This window comes from Pelodiscus sinensis, chromosome 1 (assembly GCF_049634645.1).
Source record: "Pelodiscus sinensis isolate JC-2024 chromosome 1, ASM4963464v1, whole genome shotgun sequence".
In the NCBI taxonomy this organism is placed as follows: Eukaryota; Metazoa; Chordata; order Testudines; family Trionychidae; genus Pelodiscus; species Pelodiscus sinensis.
In genome coordinates, this window is record NC_134711.1 from 210873745 (window position 1) to 210888495 (window position 14751).

At 43.3% G+C, this 14751-nt stretch overlaps 1 protein-coding gene across 8 annotated transcripts in view; it reads left to right on the plus strand.

Moving 5' to 3' along the window:
- CTPS2 (CTP synthase 2) overlaps positions 1-14751 on the plus strand; it is a 178979-nt gene that overhangs the window by 28084 nt on the left and 136144 nt on the right. For all 8 annotated transcript variants that reach the window (XM_075914163.1, XM_075914194.1, XM_075914171.1 and 5 more), the window contains 2 exons: positions 8776-8892; positions 10200-10283. In XM_075914163.1, the coding sequence (XP_075770278.1) occupies positions 8776-8892; positions 10200-10283 (201 nt within the window). The remainder of the gene's footprint in view (positions 1-8775; positions 8893-10199; positions 10284-14751) is intronic.

Here is a 14751-nt window from a genome sequence, read left to right on the forward strand (position 1 = left end):
GGGGCTCATTCCCCTAGCCTGTGCTTGGAGGCAATTCACCATCGGGGCGGATATCCACCCAAAGGCCTTGTACCTCCCGGTCTCTCAAAACATCCTGGCGGACAAACTGAGCAGGTCCTTTGGAGGACACAAATGGTCTTTGAATGGGATGTAGCCCAATCTGTCTTCCATGCGTGGGGGTCTCCCCATCTGGACCTCTTCGCTACAGGGCAGAACAGGAAGTGCCACCGATTCTGCTCCCTCATGGGACAGGGACGGGGCTCACTGGGAGATGCTCTCCTTCTCCCCTGGCCACAGGCAGGGCCGGCTTTAGGAAGTGCCGGGCCCAATTCGAACCGTTTTGGTGCCCCCCTGCCCCCCCCCGGATTTTTTTTGTTGAGCAAAAAAAAAAAAAACCACACACCCACAACCACACACAAATATCACATCAAGTAGATCTGATCAAAATGTATATCTATATAACTGAACATTTAAAAAAAAAATGCAATCCTTTATTATGCAAAATTTTACACAAAATTAAATCAGTTGCCTTATATGTAGGTCAAATATTTTCAATTGCAAACTATCCGATTTTTTCAATAAAGTTTAAAGTTTGATTTTTAAAAAGTTACCAGAGAGCGTTGCAGTTTTCTGTTACATTGATTTACTTTTTAAATAGCAAAAGTGGTCAAATTATGGTCCTTAGTGATTTCAGCACCAATGATTTCACTAGGTAATATGGTACCTCACCACCATTGCCTCCTTTGCACTGCCCTTCAACACACTGCCTGCATGTTGAATCCGAGGTCAGTCTACACAAGATTTTATCAATGATTTTTGCTCAAGCGATTACTGAGACAAGACAAGGACTCTATTGATTCTAGTCAGCTCTGCCTTTAAACACTGGATGTAAAGTGTCAGATATAATTGAGGACTTCCAAATAGACTCTACACCACCAGAAATAAAACCTGTTTCCATCTTCTGTGACTTTCAGTTAGATGTGACTCACTATCCTCTGCTTAGTGTTCAAGTTATGGTAGACCCTAAGCCAGGTCATATTAAGTTCAGGTCTTTTAATCCTACAATATGGATAACATTTCATTCTCCCAGCTCCAAGTCTTAAGTGAATTTCAACCCAAAAGAGCCAAAATTGATCACCATGAGACAGCAAGTGTGTCTACTGATCTCTGTGGCAAAGTAAGTTGTCTATATAAATAAGGCCTACTCCTGAAGCTTTTTCCTACAGTTGATTAACAGATGGCAGTAGATAGCTCATTCAGACCACTGGCTGAAAATAGTTAGTCACCCTGACCAGTCATTAACCATAGTCACGGACTCACCCTACTCTCCATTGTCTCTGTGATTCTCTGATGACCTGTGACAAAAAAAGAGGGTGGAAAGGAAAACTGAAGGGAGAGACCTCTCTAAATTCACCAATCAAAGAGCAATATTGCCAACCCAAAAATCACAAGGAACACCTACACAAAGTTATGAGACTGGTCTACAAATCTTAAGATTTTTAAAAAAATAAAACATGTTGGATTTTTATCGGCCTTTTGTTTCTTGAGTATTTAGGGTTCATGTTTTAAAGCTTTCCTCCTTAGCTGTAAGGCCCAGAAGTAGAGAGAACTTTATTTTAAATGAAAGCTGAGATTCCTACATAATCAATTGACTCCGGGCCTTTAGAAAAACACCAAATGTTTTGAAACTCATGATAAAACAATGGAGGAATTCTTGTGAGCCCATGCTTTGCTCACAGTATAAATGAAAAAAACAAAACAATATCTTCTCCACTAAACATCATAATGAGATACTGCAAATGGTGAACTGAATTCAACAGCTCCTGATATGAACAGCTATCAACGTAGTTTTTCATATTTGAGATGGTTACCAGGAATCATACATGACAATAGGAAATCTTTCCACTCTCAAGTCAGCATATTCACAAAGCACCTATAATTTTGATCCATGCATTTATTGGATAGTGAAAGAGAAAGGAGGGGAATTAGTGTAGATAAATGTTCAAATTAAAAAAAAAAAAGTCTGAAGGAATTAGGACTGGGCTCCTACATCTCACGTTCAGAACTGACTAAGACACTTATGACCAGATTTTCAAAGGTGTGTAAAGATCAGACAGATATCTTTGAAGATCCGAGTTGGCAACTGTCTCTTTAGGCGCTTAATTACCTTTGAAAATCCACTTAGATTTCCAAGTCCAATTTTCAAAAATGACTTTCGTCACTCAAGTGCTTTTGAAAATTTTAACTGGGGGCCGAAAGAGACAAAAATAGACAAAAGGCAGGAGATATGGTATTCCTTTTAAAAACGTGTGACATCTATTTTTAACTAAATTTTATATTATTTTTCTCCCAAGTGCAACTGACCCCTCCGACCCCCTACGCCACTGCCCTCCCCCGCATATCTGTCATCTTATGCATGTGCAAGATCTTTGAGAGCCATCCCATGAATCTGCAGTTAGTGTCTATGGCGCCTGCTTTTGGGTGGTGTCTCAATACTGCCACATTCACCTCCAAAGAGGGGGCTTCCCAAAGCAGACCCTTGTTGCAGACCCCCAAGGCATCCACAGGTCCAGTCTCCTTTCAGTGGGCCCACTTCCCAGGGCTCATTGATCTTGGATCTGGCTTCCATCCCCTCTCCAACCCCCATCAGAACTACTATGCCCTCCTAACTGACGAAAAGAATAAATAGGATTGGAAATTAGCCCACCCAGTCTCAGGTCCCCTAGACAGGGAATGAACCATCTACATTAGGCCCCAGCTGGAGTATCATGTCCAGTTCTGGGTATCACCTTTCAGGAAATGAGGAGAAACTGGAGAAACTCCAGAGAAGATCAACACAAATGATGAAAGGTCTAGAGAACATGAGATATGAGGCAAGACTGAAGAAATTGGCCTTGTTTACCTTGGAAAAGAGAAGACCGAAAAGGGACATGAGAGCAGCTTTCAAGTATCTAAGGGTATGTCTACACTACCACCCTAGTTCGAACTAGGGTGGTAATGTAGGAAACGAGGAGTAATGGTAGTTTGGAATAGGAAGCCTAGTCCGAACTACCTAGTCCATGCCGCGTGTAGCTGCGCGGCACGGAGGCCGCACTAGCGGACATTTAAAAATGGCGGCGCCCGGCAAGATGCAAATGGAGCCCGGGAAATTCAAATCCCAGGCTTCATTTGCAACTCTGGTTGCCTACATTACCACCCTAGTTCGAACTAGGGTGGTAGTGTAGACTACTCTAAAAGAGTATCATAAGAAGGAGAAAAAAAATTGTTCTGCTTGGCCTCTGAGGTTAGGATGAGAAGCAGTGGGCTTAAATTGCAGATATTTAAGGCCAGGTTAGACAGACACCTGTCAGGGATGAGCTAGGGCAACCCTGCCCAGAAGAGGGTAAACCCAAGGCGAACTGTGATCCCCTTGATCCTGGATTACCTGTTAGACCTCAGGCTCCAGGGCCTCTCTTCCTCCTCCATCAAGGTTCACTTGGAGGCCATTTCGGCCTTCCACCCGGGGGAAGGAGGGAAAACTCTGTTTGCTAACCCAATGGTCAACAGGTTTCTGAAAGGGTTGGACAGACTCTACCCACACGTCCTCCAGCCCGTCCCCCAATCTGTCATATAAGGTGTCTCTCCTGGTTGCTCTCACATCTGCCAAGTGGGTATCGGAACTCAGGGCTCTCATCTCGGATCCCCCTACCCGGTGTTTTTTAAAGACAAGGTTAGGCTCTGCCCCCACCTGGGCTTTCTGCCTAAGGTGGTGTCTTCCTTTCACACCTCCCAGCACATTTTCCTGCTGGTTTTTTACCCCAAGCCGCACGCATCTGGGAAAGAACAGGCTTTACACACTGCTCGCAGGCTGTGTGCGCAGAGCATTAGCTTTTTACTTAGAAAGGACAAAACCATTCAGCAAGTCACCGCAACTCTTTGTGGCCATCGCTGAATGGGCAAGGAGTCAACCCGTATTCTCGCAGCGGATCTCCTCCTGGATAACTGCTTGTATCAAGGAGTGCTATGCCCTAGCGGGGGTACTGGCTCCACCCATTAGAGCGCACTCCACAAGAGCCGTGGTAGCCTCCACCGCTTTCATGATGCAGATTCCCATCCTGGGCATCTGCAGAGCCGTGACATGGTCCTCTGTCCATACCTTCACCAATCCCTATGTGATAACGCATCAAGCCAGGGAAGACACTGCCCTGGGCAAGGGCAGTCCTCCACTTCTCTATAGCTTCAACATCCGGCCCTCCTCCATAGGTTCTGCTTTGGAGTCACTTAATTGGAATGCACATGAGCAATCACTCGAAGAAGAAAGAACAGTTACTTACCTCGTAACTGTTATTCTTTGAGATGTGTTGCTCATGTCCGTTCCAAATCCCCGCCCGCCGCTCTTTCTCCGGAATATTCCGATAAGAAGGAACTGAGTGGGTGAGGGGGCCATCAGTATATATGGGCCAATATACCGGTGCCACTCCAGGGGGGGCTCCCTGCTGGCCCTAAGGGTACTGCCGAGGGAAAAACTTCTGACGACGCGTGCACGCACACCTAATTGGAATGGACATGAGCAACACATCTCGAAGAATCAGAGATATGAGGTAAGTAACCGTTCTTTTCTTTTCCTTTCTTGTCTGGTTATATGTCCAACTGAGTTGATATGGATAACAACAACAGAGACACACAAATACTGTATGGCCTTTGGCATTAATGCCCTTGACTTCCATTAGTGTGATTAAATCCTCATGTAGAGCATTCAAATAGGAACTGATTCTCTTATAAGATTAAAGCAACCAGTTGGTGTAAAAAAGTTCTGGTGTCTTTATTTCACCTTTTCTGGGTATTCATAAACCATACACAATGGATTCCAGCTACATACAATGGGTTAACAATATTAAGGAGCGGGACTTAATTTCCTTGATGATCTCAGAAATCATGGTATCATAGTCAGTGAGAATGTAAGAGGTTAACCGTTTTATCAATTAACCAGTAAGCAGTAGGCTTAATTGTCCTGTCTGAAGCAGTCCCCCACCTGTTTAACTATTTTGGTGAGTTTTTGCATCCCTAATAGTAAGTAGAAGAAATCTTCAGATCATAGCTTGCAATCTTCAAACCAAAGATCCTTTGGTGGTGTTTATGATCATGCTTTCAAGGATGTATGTAAGTACTTCTTGATCAAGATCATATGCTAATTATTTTAGTTTTAAGGTCTTGCACATCAGTACAGTACCTCCTGTATAAAAATACTTTGAGATGTATGGTTGAAAAACACTACATAAGTGCTTGGTGATACTATTTATTATCATTCCAGTTTCAATGAAGTTTTTGAAGAAGACATGTCTGGGAATTTGAAGAAAGACCTTTTAAATGGATTTTAAGGCCGGAAAGGACTATTATTATAATCTAGTCAGCATTTCAGCATAATGCAGGATATGGATGCTTATGTATTTCTGTATAAAGGTTATAACTTCTTTTTGAATTATAGCATATCTTTTAGAAGGATATCGAGCCTTGATTTTAGCCTTGGGTTTTGGCTTGATCATAAAGATTCCACTATATTTATGAAGTGTACAATATGTATCCAGTATCTCCTTTAAGCTTACCAAGAGCAATAAACAAAAAAGTGCACAGGAATATCCTTACATAAGATGGGACGAGGCTGTTAGTGATTCTTAACCTTGGTATTAAAAAGCTTATTTTTTCTAATTCAAGAAACTTTCTGTAGAGACCAAGAAATACGCAAATACAATTTCAAAGCTTTCTGGTTATAAGTATAATTTATCAATTGTAAATTGTGTGTGTGTATATATATATATATATGTATATATGTCAAATATAGTAAGGTCTGTTTTTTTAATTTTACTTGAACAAAAATGTACAGTTATTCCAGAGACCACAAGAGGGCACGTCTGTCCACATTCTGAGATAATTTTTCTTTTAGTCTCTTGTTGGAAGACTGTTTATGTAGTTTCAACCTTTCTATCATAGCTATTACTGAGCACTTATTGAGTATTTTATTCCTTCTATCTTATTGTGGAATAACATGTTTTAATTATATCTGTTTTAGTAGGATGCTAACCTGTCCATGTGCAGTTTATTCCATTGTAGAGCTACGATAATGGTATTAGATGCCCTTCTCACATTTATTTCAGTTATTATTAATTTAGCAAACAGGAAACTAAAAACAGTTTTATTCTTGTTTACCAAAATGCAGTGTACAGGCAGTCCCCGGGTTACATGGATCCGACTTACATCAGATCCCTACTTACAAACAGGGTGAGGCAACCCCGCACTAGCTGCTTCCCCCCAGCAGACCAGGGAGACGCGAAGCTAGCGCCCCTTCCCCAGCAGATCAGGGAGATGCGGAGCGGCTTTTCTCAGCAGACACCTCATCTTGAGAATAAAGGACTAAGGGAAGTGAGGTGTGGGAGAATAAAACTGAGCTCTGGAGAAATGTTTGGCTATGGTTTCCCCTACAATATGTACCAGTTCCGACTAACATACAAATTCAACTTAAGAACAAACCTACAGTCCCTATCTTGTACGTAACCCGGGGACTGCCTGTATATATTGATAACTTCATCCTTGCTATTTCATTGAAGAATATAGTTGTCTCTAAGGGTACGTCTACACTACAGCGCTAGTTCGAACTAACTTAGTTCGAATTAGTTAATTCGAACTAAGCTAATTCGAACTAACGCATCTAGAACTAAAAACTAGTTCGAATTAGCGTTTTGCTAATTCGAACTAGCAAGTCCACATTGAGTGGACTCTGAACAGGGCTTAAGGATGGCTGGAAGCAGTGCTGGCAGGGCATCAGAGGAGGACTTAGAGCATGGAGATGCTGTCTCAGGCTAGCCGAGGGCTGCGCTTAAAGGGTCCCGACCCCCACCCTGGACACACAGTTCTAAGGGGTGCCCTGCTTGCAAAGAAGTTCTGGCTTGGAGTGCCCGGAGTACCCACACTGGGCACATCACACCACTCGGCCATCAGCCCGGCTGCACTTGCCGCAGGCTGCCATCTGGGGAGAGAGGGTAATTGGGGGGCTGCAGGAGAGCTTCCACCCCCAGAAGCCCGCAGAGCCAGCCCAGTCGTCCCCATCGGGGGCTCGTACCCCATTCCTCCCTCACCTCTTTCCACTTACCCTTCCCTAGCCCCCCTTCTTATTGATGTACAAAATAAAGATAACGTTTCTTCCAACATTGACTCTGTCTTTATTGAACAAAACTGGGGGAGACTGGGAAAAGGAGGTGGGAGAGGGGAAGAGAAAGGCTGGGAGAGGGGAGGGCAACTAACATGATCAGGGGTTGGGAACAGGTCCCAGATGAAGAAAGGCTACAGAGACTGGGTCTGTTCAGCTTAGAAAAGAGGAGACGGAGGGGGGACAGGATAGAGGTCTCTAAAAGCAGGGGTTGGGTGGAGAGGGTGCATTCATAAAAGTTCTTCCTGAGTTCCCCTAAAGAAGGACTAGAGGACACCAAAGGAAAGGAATGGGTAGCAGGCTTGAAACTAGTAAGAGAAAGTTGTTCTTGACAAAGCAAATAGTTAACCTGCGGAACTCCTTGCTGCAGGAGGCTGTGAAGGCTACAACTAGAACAGAGTTGAAAGGGAAGTGAGATCAAGTCATGGAGGTTGGGTCCATGGAGTGGTATTAGCCAGGGGGTAGGAGTGGTGTCCCTGCCCAAAGTTTGTGGAAGGCTGGAGAGGGATGGCACGAGACAAATGGCTTGGCCACTGTCTTCGGTCCATCCCCTCCAGGGTCCCTAGGGTTGGCCGCTGTTGGCAGACAGGCTACTGGGCTAGATGGACCTTAGGTCTGACCCAGGACGGCCATTGTAAGCTCAGGGTCGGGGGTCTCAGTGGACCCCCTTGATTTTCATGCACACCTGCTCCTGGGTGGCCAGGCTGACAGCTCTCCTGCCCTAGACGGCCACTTTCCTGTGCCTAGTGCGGAGATCGTGGACGAGGTCCACGATGTCCGCACTAGCCCAGGAAGGTGCCCGCCTCTTGCGGTCCAGGGCAAGCTCCCGGGAGCCGCCAGCCTGGTCCCGGCAAGAGGGGGTGGGCTGGGGGGCATCGGGTGGGTGGCTCTGTGCCGTGCCAGGTGCAGGGTCTGCTAGCTGGGTGCTGGCAGGCTTGCACCTGGCACGGGCACCGTAGCCAGCCCGTGCCCCTTTAAGGGGTCCGGGGCCGGGAGGGGGGCATAGAGTTTCCCTGGTGTTGGCCAGAGTGGCCACCAGGGAAACCTGGGGAGGGCTAGCCTCCCACTAGTTCGAACTAAAGGGCTACACAGCCCTTAGTTCGAACTAGTTAGTTCGAACTAGGCGTTAGTCCTCGTAAAATGAGGTTTACCTAGTTCGAACTAAGCGCTCCGTTAGTTCGAATTAAGTTTGAACTAACGGAGCGCTAGTGTAGCGCCTAGGAAAGTTAGTTCGAACTAACGTCCATTAGTTCGAACTAACTTTGTAGGGTAGACATACCCAAAGATATTGAAAACTGTATGTAAAACATGCATTTTGGTGGTAACATACTTGTTCCGGTGGAAAACTGTGCCCTCGTCATTAAAAAGTCAATAAAATTAGCTTTGAAAATGAGTAAAGTTTTCCGCAGAAAGTGGCTGATGTAATGATGCAAGGGCTACTTACAAGATGTGCCTTCAGAACCACATGCCATTCATTCTCCCTCTTACAACATGCACAACTGAGCTGAACATTTAAAATTTTCAAGGCTGACAGAGTAGAAATATATTTTTTTAAATTATCAGAACAGTTGTAAATTCTAGGCCTTCTTTTTCAGCTGGGTGGAACTATCGGAGACATTGAAGGAATGCCATTTGTTGAGGCATTCAGACAGTTCCAGTTCAAGGCAAAAAGAGAAAACTTCTGCAATATCCATGTTAGCCTTGTACCACAGGTAAATTAGCAACATAAAAAATATTTTAATTTTCAGTTAAGTTTTGCTATGTACTGAATTCTATATTTTTTCAGGGGTTACAGTGCAGGGAGTCAGTGTGTTAAAACTTAAAGAGAGAATAGATGAAATCCTTACTCCACTGAAACCAATGGGAGTTTTGCCATTGATTTCACTGGAGCCCGGATTTCACCCAATATTCTTTCGTAGTCTCCCTTTTAGTATTCCAGGTAGTTGAGTGAAGACTAATAGGCTACGTCTACACTGGCCCCTTTTCCGAAAGGGACATGTTAATTTCACAGGTCGTAATAGGGAAATCCGCGGGGGATTTAAATATCCCCCGCGGCATTTAAATAAAAATGTCCGCCGCTTTTTTCCGGCTTTTAGAAAAGCCGGAAAAGAGCGTCTACACTGGCCCCGATCCTCCGGAAAAAGTGCCCTTTTCCGGAGGATCTTATTCCTACTTTGAATAAGATCCTCCGGAAAAGGGCGCTTTTTCCGGAGGATCGGGGCCAGTGTAGACGCTCTTTTCCGGCTTTTCTAAAAGCCGGAAAAAAGCGGCGGACATTTTTATTTAAATGCCGCGGGGGATATTTAAATCCCCCGCGGATTTCCCTATTATGACCTGTGAAATTAACATGCCCCTTTCGGAAAAGAGGCCAGTGTAGACGAGCCCATAGTGTTCACAGAACCCATCTGTGAGGTAACATCTGCTTTACAGTGCTGAAAATGTTATGTTCCATCTAACTGTAACTTTTATGCCAAAAATAGATTATTTTTAAAGTTGTGAATATTCATAAGCAAGTATTTGGAAGGAAGCTGACAATACCACTATTTTTTCCAGGATTTCTTTTGGATTATCTATAATGATAACTAGGAACATATTCTGTCCTGATTTACATAAACCCATTTACAATTAATTTCAGTGGCAGTTGAATGTGTATATTTGAGGACAGAATGATGTACTAAATTCCAAACAGTTCCACTTATGGAAGATCATTGAAGGCATGACACTGTTTGTAGCATTTCCAAACAATTTTAGAAGATCCAAGTTTGGACATTTCTCTTCCCAAGTTCTGAGCCCTATACTCTCTGTATACTGATCTAAAAGAGGCAGTTGGCTTGAATTAGTGCTGTTTGGCTAGAAGTTCCAGAGGGTTTTAATGCATGCAATAAGATATTGCTTTAATGTATGCTTTTATGTCCATGTCAGTATCCTTACTTTCATTGACATTTCTTTGTTTTTAACTATAATTGTCTTGATGCTAGAACTGAGTTACTGTTTCAGCCTTTATAATATATGTTTCCAGCCTAATGCTACTGGAGAACAGAAAACAAAACCTACACAGAACAGTGTTCGAGCGCTGAGAGGACTAGGATTGTCTCCAGATTTGGTGAGTTCACAGGGCTATGATAAAAATGTGTGTTTATAGGTCATCTAGATATATTGGTGCATGAAAATAATACAAAACATGAGGCTTCAATTCTTTCTACTCAGAAAAGGAACTTGTCTTAGGCATGGTCTGCAGAGGTATGAAAAACCCACACCCCTGAGCAAGCTATTTAAGCTGATTTAACCCCCAGTACGGACAGTATTATATCAATGGAAGAATTCTTCTGTTGACATAGCTACCATCTCTCAGGGAGGTGTATTTCTTATGCCAGTGAGACAATCCTTCCTGTTGTCATGTGTGGTATCTACATTGAAGTGGTGTAGCTGTGTTGCAATGGTTTTTCAAGTGTAGACAAACCTTTGTGAGGGAGGAGGAAGCAATTTGTTCCATATTACTGCATTAAAAACTAAAGAAATGAAATTACAAAAATGTACTGAATGTCAATATATTTTAATCCTTAAAATAGCATGGGGGGTTCTAGCTTCCATTAAAGAGTCGCACAGCAAAATGTACATATGACTCTATACGTCTAGGGTTAATGATGTATCTATTCTGGGAGGAGTTCTTGGAATGTGAGGCTGTATCATCAGTTTTGGTAATGAAATGTGAAAAATAATCCATCATTTGCAAATGTGTAGCCAATTATATGTTCAGATAGTTTAACTACAAAATGTGTGAATGAATATGCAAAGGTGTCACATTATTTCCTGGCCACCCATATCACAGGTGAAATGTGGGGTAGAAAGCAGGCGCCAAAGAACCACTGTATCCCTCCCCATGCAGGTAAGCAGGAGAGGCCAGCACACTACCTAGCAAAGCTATGTTTGTTCTCTGAATAAAATACACTGCACCAGGTATAAGTCTAGTGTAGAGTGCTTTTTTTTCAGAGCAGAAGAGAGACAGATTGCTATGGTCTGAACCAGAGTCATCTTTGTGGTCTGCTTTAGGAGCAGTCCTTTGGTTGGGGCTCCTGGCAAAACCAAAATAGTTCTAAGGATCAGTTCTGCAAGGTCCTGAGCATTCTTTTGATGTCCTGAATTCTCGCCCACTCCCACTACCTCTGATGGAAATTGAAGCTGCTTAGCACTCCATGAAGGGTCTACTATGTTGCAATATCAAGCCCCTAGCAAGATACACAACTCTGCTGTTTGGTATAATTATGTTCTTATACAATGACAATGTGCACAAGTAAACATTGTGTTCTCCCTTTTTTGTAAATTTTCTCTTTTCTGAACCTTACAGAAGATATGACTTTTTAGTCCATATGTTATTTCAGTTAAAATCTACTGTTTCAGTCATAAAATACATTCTCATGTTCAAAATACCAATTATGTGTTATTTGGCAGAACTAAGTTATTTACTTTTGTTCCTGTCATAGGTAAGTCAATAATTTCACTAATGAACTCTGCAGCATTAATCAATCTGCCATCATTTTAAAAGCCTGGCCCTTCATTCTTTTCCCAGACAGAACTCCCATGGGATGTTCTAACTATCAATAGTGTACTTGTGGCAAACTTGTTAAATGTGCCAATTTTCTTTTCTAAAATCCAATAAATAAAAACGGACATTGCAGTTATCTTAATTTCTGCAGATTGGAAGCCTCCTATCCAGCAGTGACTTCCTCATAAAAGAAATGAATATCTTTTTTTATAACTCGTTGAAGTAAATATGTTTTTGGTGGTTCATAATAAAAATGTTAACATATGTGTCTGTGTGTAGGATGTTTTATAATCAATTGTCCATAATAACTATACCATATTTTAAAGTGATGTCTCATAAATCATGTGAATAGTTTAAATGGTAGTAAGACTGAATACTGTGTGTTACAAATCCCATTCCTTTGTTTATTGAAACAAAGGAAGATATGTAAGATGGAAAAAATCAAAACCATGCAAATACAAACCAACATCAAAGAAAACATACACTGGCAAATTCCAAAATTTTGAAAGCATTCTTTAAAAACAACAGTGGGGATGATTCACAGTGAATGTACTTCTGTGTATAATAAACAAATACATTATTTTTATCAAGAACAAAGAAATAACCATTTCATTATCACCCAACAGCCTTAATGCTTATTCATAATAAATACCACACTGTCAGGAAACTTGAAAAATAAATGGTATTTGCAGTTTTGAAAAAGAAACAATTCTGTACATACACTTTAATGATCCATATCAATAAGCCTCTAAAGCAAGTCTACCTACTTAGTTTTATCATACATTAACAACATTACATTATTTTCCTGTACACATTACTATGAAGAAAAAACAGTTATGGGCTCTGTACCGAATGTTTTACAATTCATTGATAAATATATTAACCAATATTTCTCATTTAAAATATTCAAAGAAAATATTTAGCTACAGAAATCAAGCTAATAAAATACATAAAGTCAAACAATTCATAGATTGGCATTAAAGTTGTTTCATTGTCTGTCACTTGATAATTGTAATGTGTGTAGCTACATGTAGGTTAGTTAAGATTTATTATCTGAACTACTAATTTCTTTGTTTTATTTCAGTTTTCACTATTTAAAATACAGTGCCTATATTTTCACTCTAAGTAGTCTTAACAGGAATTAGAATACAATTATTAAAATCCCTTCATCATAACTGCAACAACATTAGTTTTGTAAAGGATATGATAGGTGAGCACACTTTTGTGATTTAATTTAAAAAACAACAAATAGTCTTGCAGCATCTTAGAGACTAACAAAAAATGTAGATGGTATCATGAGCTTCTGTGGGCATAGCCCACTTCTTCAAATGAATGGAGTTTAAGCAAACTTTTGTTTTTTAATTTTTTTCTGTTACAGACAAACTCAGTTGCATACAATTAATTTCAGACACAAAATAGGCACCTAATTTCTGAAGACAAGTAAAGTTAAGAACAAATCAATCTGACAAATCAATGTCAAATCAATCTGATAGCTTTCTTTGATAGAATAACGAGTCTTTTGGATAAGGGAGAAGCGGTGGACGTGGTTTACCTAGACTTTAGTAAGGATTTGATATGGTCTCTCATGATAGTCTTATCAATAAACTAGGGAAATACAACTTAGATGGGACTACTATGAGGTGGGTGCATAACTGGCTGAATAATCATTCTCAGAGAGTAGTAATTAACGGTTCACAATCCTGCTGGAAAGGTATAAGAAGTAGGGTTTCGCAGGGATCTGTTTTGGGATCGGTTCTGTTCAATATCTTCATCAACAATTTTGATATTGGCATAGAGAGTATACTTATTAAGTTTGCAGATGATACCAAGCTGGGAGGGGTTGCAACTGCTTTCGAGGATAGGGTCATAATTCAAAATGATCTGGACAACTTGGAGAAATGGTCTGCAGTAAACAGGATGAAGTTTAATAAGGACAAATGCATAGTACTCCACTTAGAAAGGAACAATCAGTTTCACACATACAGAATGGGAAGCGACTGTCTAGAAAGGAGTACAGGCAGTCCCTGAGTTACACGGATCCGACTTATGTCGGATCCGTAGTTATGAACGGGGATTCTCGCCCCGGAGAACTAGAGCAACGGGACGCCTGGTCCCGCCGCCCGCCTTCTCCGGGGTGAGAAAAGCTGCTCCCCGTCTCCCTGGTCTGCTGGCGGAGCCAGCAGACCAGGGAGACGTGAGCAAAGCGGCGGAGCACCGGGGGCCGGACCCGCGGCCGCTTCCAGATCAGCTGGAAGCGGCGCGGGTCCTGCCGGGTGCTCCGCCGCTCTGTGCAGCGTCTCCCTGGTCTGCAGACCAGGGAGACGCTGAACAAAGCGGCGGAGCACTGGGGGCCGGACCCGCGCCGCTTCCAGCTGATCTGGAAGCGGCGCAGGTCCAGCCGCTCTGTTCAGCGTCTCCCTGGTCTGCAGACCAGGCAGACGCTGAACAGAGCGGCGGAGCACCGGGGGCCGGACCCTCGCCGCTTCCAGCTGATCTGGAAGCGGCGCGGGTCCAGCTGGGTGCTCCGCCGCTCTGTTCAGCGTCTCCCTGGTCTGCAGACCAGGGAGACGCTGCGCAGAGCCCCGGAGGACCCAGGCCGGACCACGGCGCTGATCTGGAAGCGCCACGGTTTGGCCCGGGTCCTCCGCAGCTTTGCTCCACGTCTCCCTGGTGTGCTGGGGGGGACGCAGCTAGTGCCCCCCCCCAGCAGACCAGGGAGACATGGAGCAAAGCTGGGGGCCTGTGGTAGAGCAGGTGGGGCACTGCCGGTTGGTCCCGCAGTACCGCTTCTTGGCGCTACTGGACCAACCCGGCAGCACCCCAGCTGCTCTGCCCCAGGCGTCCTGATTCAGCTGCTGATCAGTTTCAGCAGCGGCTGAATCAGGATGCCTGGGGCAGAGCAGCTGGGGTGCTGCTGGGTTGGTCCAGTAGCTCCGAGGAGCAGCCGCGCTACTGGACCAAGCCAGCAGCACCCGAGCTGCTCTGCCCCAGGCGTCCCAAAGTCAGCCGCTGCTGAAACTGACCAGCA